The sequence below is a fragment of the Caretta caretta genome, chromosome 1 (genome assembly GCF_965140235.1).
Source record: "Caretta caretta isolate rCarCar2 chromosome 1, rCarCar1.hap1, whole genome shotgun sequence".
NCBI classification, from domain to species: domain Eukaryota; kingdom Metazoa; phylum Chordata; order Testudines; family Cheloniidae; genus Caretta; species Caretta caretta.
Window position 1 is genome coordinate 2,244,074 of NC_134206.1, and position 5,157 is coordinate 2,249,230.

The 5,157-nt window shown below is 48.1% G+C and overlaps 1 protein-coding gene across 2 annotated transcripts; it reads right to left on the bottom strand.

Annotated features, from left to right (window-relative positions):
• Nucleotides 1–421: 421 nt before the first annotated feature.
• LOC125628827 (olfactory receptor 52M1-like) lies at nucleotides 422–3,518 on the bottom strand. 2 transcript variants are annotated; one of them, XM_048834065.2, is made up of 2 exons: nucleotides 3,512–3,518; nucleotides 422–1,362 (listed from the first exon to the last, which is right to left on the bottom strand). In XM_048834065.2, exons 1-2 carry the CDS (start codon nucleotides 3,516–3,518, stop codon nucleotides 422–424), a joined length of 948 nt encoding a protein of 315 aa, XP_048690022.2. The 2 variants fall into 2 exon arrangements, with proteins under 2 accessions (XP_048690022.2, XP_048690024.2); XM_048834067.2 differs by lacking the exon at nucleotides 3,512–3,518 and having other exon boundaries at nucleotides 422–1,369.
• Between the last annotated feature and the right edge of the window lie 1,639 nt (nucleotides 3,519–5,157).

A 5,157-nucleotide genomic window follows, 5' to 3' on the forward strand; every position in this document is an offset into this window, starting at 1 on the left:
TACTGTATTCCTGTCAGCTAATTGCTAAGTTATCTGTTAAAAACATAAGATTTGAAGAGCCTAACTAGCCCTTGGAAGTGCACATGCATCAAGGTGGGTGAGAGGCGGTAATGATCCAGTGAGTGATATGCAGAGGGGAGGAGAGGAGTGAGCAACAGGGGCGGGACCTTGGTGAAAGAAGTGGGCAGGGCCACCGGGGTCCTGTTACTTAAAATTAGATAGGAGGAAACCCCATGAGTTAATGAGTTCTATGTAGACGGATGCCCCAGTTTGTCCCACTGAAACAGCACAGTAAGGCCAGGAAAGGATTAATGTCACTTTGACTGTGCAGTCAGTGATTCCGGGAAGAGGGCCCAGCACCATGTCAGCAGCCAGCTCTGCTCGTTCCTTAGTGAGAGAGCCAGAGCACCAGGAGAAAACTTTAGGCCCCTTTATGAGTAATGAACCGGAGCAGCCTGTCCCGGATCTGTTTAGTCCTCACCCCGTAGATGATGGGGTTTAGCATGGGGGGCACAAGGAGGTACATGTTGGCAGTGAGAATGTGTAAATGCAGGGGCACATTGTGGCCAAACCGGTGCATGAGGGCAGAGAAGAGAGTTGGGATGTAAAAGGCTAAGATGACACAGAGGTGCGAGCCGCAAGTCCCAAAAGTCTTGAGCCGGGCGTCCTTTGTGGGGAGGCTTAAGATAGCCCTGAGGGTCTGGATATAGGACATGATGATAAAAAAGACATCCAGACCAATCACAAAGAATGCCACAGAGAGGCTGTAGTAACTACTGATGCGGATGTCTGCGCAGGCCAATTTCACCACGGCTATGTGCTCACAGTACGAGTGGGGGATGATGTTGGTTTTGCAATATGGCCACCGCCTCGCCAGTAAGGGATAGGGCAGTATGAACATGCCACCACGCAGCACCACGGCCAGGCCAATCTTGGCCACCACGGGGTTTGTCAGGATAGTGGAATATCTCAGGGGATTGCAGATGGCCACATAGCGATCGAAAGCCATGGCCACAAGGATCCCAGACTCCATCCATGAGAAGCAGTAAATGAAGTACAGCTGGGTGAGGCAGGCATTGAAATCTATTTCCCCCGAATTGAACCAGAAGATGCTCAGGGTTTTGGGAAGGATGGACGTAGACAGGACCAGGTCGGTGACAGCTAGCATGCAGAGGAAATAATACATGGGTCCATGCAGGCTCGGCTCGCTTTTCACAATGAATAGAATGGTGAAGTTCCCCAAGACGGCTATGGCATACATGGCACAGAAGGGGATGGAGATCCAGACGTGGGCCGCCTCCAGGCCAGGAATGCCCAGCAGGAGGAAGGTGGAGGGGTTGGTGAAGTCAGTTGTGTTGGAATCTGGCATGGAGTAGGGGAGAAGGCAGACCGATATCTTCTGCATATACCGTATGTTCCCCCAACTTCCTGTATGTGTCCAGGCGTAGGGTGATGGTCTCATGACAAATGCCTGGATGGAGAGACATTGTTAATATGAGACACTACATGCACTACTGGGGGATATTCTGATGGATGAAGCAAATTGGTTGATCTTCACACATTGAAAAATGACATTTTCCTTATTCAGAGATAAGAATTATGAAGAAATAACCCCACTAATGCCAATTGCATATTTTATGGTGCTCTGTGCTACAATAATTCCCACACATCATGGTGTGGGAAACCTTAATAGACACCAGCCGGAAACATGAGTGTGGATACTGGTTATCAATCCTTGTTCCTTGGGCCTTTTCTACACTGCCAAGTTTTTCACCAAAAGGCAGCAACGGTGGAGGAGGACACTCTGCAAAGCCACTTTTGATGGCGGAAGTTGGCAGTTTCAGTGACACAATACAACTACCTTGAGAAGAGTTGTAAGGCTTTTTACACAAAAGTTTTGTCAGTGACATGCCAGTGTAGACACTTGCAATTGCAATAGGCCTTTGGAAGGTGTCCCACAATGCCCATCCTGACCACTCTTGTCAGAGGTTTGAACTCCTCCTTTAAAGGCCCAGGAATTTAGAAATTCCCCTTCCCGTTTGCTCGGCATGGAGAGTTTACATCACGTTTTCCCAGGTGGCCATGGCTGCTCCACCCAGGAAACGCTCTCCCACTTGGAGCACTGCAGAGCTGCTGGATCTCCTAAGTATTTTGGGAGAGGAGGATGTGCAGTGCCAGCTGCACTCCAGCTGCAGGAAGTTTGATACCTATGGGCAGATTTCACGCAGCTTGTGGGAAAAGAGCTGTGATGTGGACACACCGCAGTGCAGAGCAAAGGGGAAGGAGCTGAGGCACATGTGCCAGAAGGCAGGGGAGGCAAATGGTCCCTCTGATGCTGGTCCCGAGACTTGCCATTTTTATAAGAACTTGAATGCTATCCTCGGTGGTGACCCCATAACAATGGCCAAGACCCATGTGGATACTGCCGCGGGCTGTAGCTGACAGAAACTGGAGCTAACCCAGAGGAGGAAGTCATTGATAAAGAGGTGGAGGCAGAAGGAGATGTGGAGGCCATGCCAAGGTCGCCTGGTGCTCTGTCCAGTCAGGAGCTGTTCTCCACTCTGGAGGTGTCCAACCCATCTCGGCAGTCACAGTAAGTCAAGCCAGAAGCAGGAGAGGAGACCTCTAGTAAGTGGTTTTGCTTAGTGAAGTGCAGAGATGGGTTGAGGGAAGAGAAATGCACAAAGCTGGCTGTGTTTCTGTGTTTAGGCATTTCTCCATGCAGCTAAGCACTACCGTGGAACATGGTATTGATGCACACCAAAATTTCACTGGAATTCTCCACAGAGATCTCTAGAAAACTTTTCTGCAGGAACTCTGCAGTTCTCTGTGAGAGATTCCTTGGTAGATCTGCTTTGTTCCTTCCCCCATTGAGGGACACTTTCCCGCCCCATTCTGCAATTGCTTGGGCAAGTACCAAAGAGGCACACAGGCGAGCGGTATAAAGACTGGAGCAGAAGCTGCGAGCATGTAGTAGATGCCTCCTTGCTTACCCTCACTCGAGACGTATCTGCCACAATGACCACTGCCTGTGGAAAAGGGTGGGGAAACTTTGGATTACTGTCCGCCATGAGTTTCCCGCGACCCCTTTCCTATTGCTTTTCTTCTCCGCACAATATCCCCCAACCCAGGGTACACTCACCATGGTTGCAGTTTTCAGAGGAGCAGCCGTGTTAGTCTGTAAGGTTACAGTGTTCACCGGCATGTGTGCTTGTGAAGGGTCAACCAAAAAGTGATTGGTGTGTTACCAGCGGTGTATTTTAATGTAGCATTTCAATACGGTACGTGTACTTAACAATAATGCTTCTGTTTATTGTTACTTGTGATTCACCAGATATGTCCTTGAAAGGAGGCACCCCCCTCCACTCCGGCCGAGGATCTCTGTCGGATAAGAAAGTGCTCAAGTTGGAGCAAGACAGATATGTTCCGGGAGGTGCTGCATTACTCTGATGCAGACAGGACAGAATGCAGGCAGTGGAGGGAAAGCGACAAGAAGAAAATGATAGAAAACGAAGCATACACTAGGGATGCAATGGAGAGGTGGATAAAAGTTCTGGAGCAGCAAACCGACATGCTGCAGTCCCTCGTAACCCTCCAGACTGAGCAGGCCCATGTCTGCCTTCCCCTTCAGTACATTCAGAGCTCTTTCCCATGCCCTCCCCAGACTGTACCCGCACATCCATTTCCCATTTCTGGGATTTCACGCTTTCCCCTACACTCCACCCCCGCAGACAGCTTTTCAAATGACAGCTGGACTTACGCTCAGCTCCAAAATTCAGCCCTCTCCTGGTACCTCCATTTCCCAAGAAAATGTTTCTGTCAATGATCCATGAGTTCCTGCAACACCACGGAGAAAAGTGAATCAGAAGATGGCCCAGTGCCAAAACTGGAATATGTGTAACCTCTAATGCACCTTCGCAATTGGGGAAACCCATTTCTGCAAAGCCATCCAGAACTTCATGAACATTCCACTAAACTTTCAGCAGAAAATCTCAGCCAGTCTAGACATAGCCTTAATGCAAAGAAAGCCAAGCTAGAGATTTCATGCTCTGGGGAGTTTCCCATTCACCTGTTTACTCAAAATGTGAGTGGAAGGTTCTAACAAAGTCAAATGCAAAGTTATCCTCTTGGAACAAGGTACGCAGGCCCGACCCAAAGACTGGGGTACTATGTTATTGAAAGATGTGACCCTGAAAAGGATGTAGGGGTTATTGTGGACAACCACCTCATCGTGTGTTCCCAGTGTGATACCGTGGCCAAAGGGAATGATGCGATCCTTAGATGCATAAACAGGGGAGTGGTGAGTTGGAGAAGGGGAAGGATTTTACTTCTGCACATGGCATTGGTGAAACCGTCTGTGTCCAGTCCTGGGATCCACACTTCAAAAAGGATGTTGAGAAATTGGAGAGGGTTCAGAAAGGAGCCACAAAAAAGATTGAAGTTTGGAGAAAATGTCAGACAGTGAGAGACATAAAGAGCTTCATCTATTTATCTTATCAAAAAGACAAGTGGAGATTTTCATGGGGAGAAAGCCGTTGGTAATAACAGGCTCTGAAATTTAGGAGAAAATACAGATCAAGGTCTAATGGCTGGAAGCTGAAGCCAGACAAATTCCAGTTGGAAATAAAAGCCAAATAATTAGCACTAATGGTGGTTAACCACTGGAACATGCTGCAAAAGGAAATGGTGGATTCTCCAACTCCACATGTCTGCAGGTCCAGGTTTGATGCTTTTCTGGAAGATCTGCTTGAGGGCTTGTCTACACTTAAACTGCTTCAGTGGGGCTGCTGAAGCACTTCAGTGTAGACACTACTTACACTGACAGAAGGGGTTCTCTCGTCAGTGCAGGTAATTCATCTCCCTGATAGGTGGTTGCTAGATCAATGGAAGAATTCTTCCATCAACCTCATGCTGTCTACACTGGGGTTAGGCTGATATAACTGTATCTTTTATGGGTGTGGATTTTTTTACTATTGCAAAAAAAGAAAATACAATATTAGGTTGCATTAGTGGAGACGTAGCATGCAAGTCATTGTGGGTGATAGTACAACTCAACTTGGCACTGGTTAGATCTCAACTGGAGGCCTAAGCTGGATACTGTGTCCAATTTTGGTCACCAATGTACAAGAAGGAAGTAGAGAAACTGGAAAAGGTCCA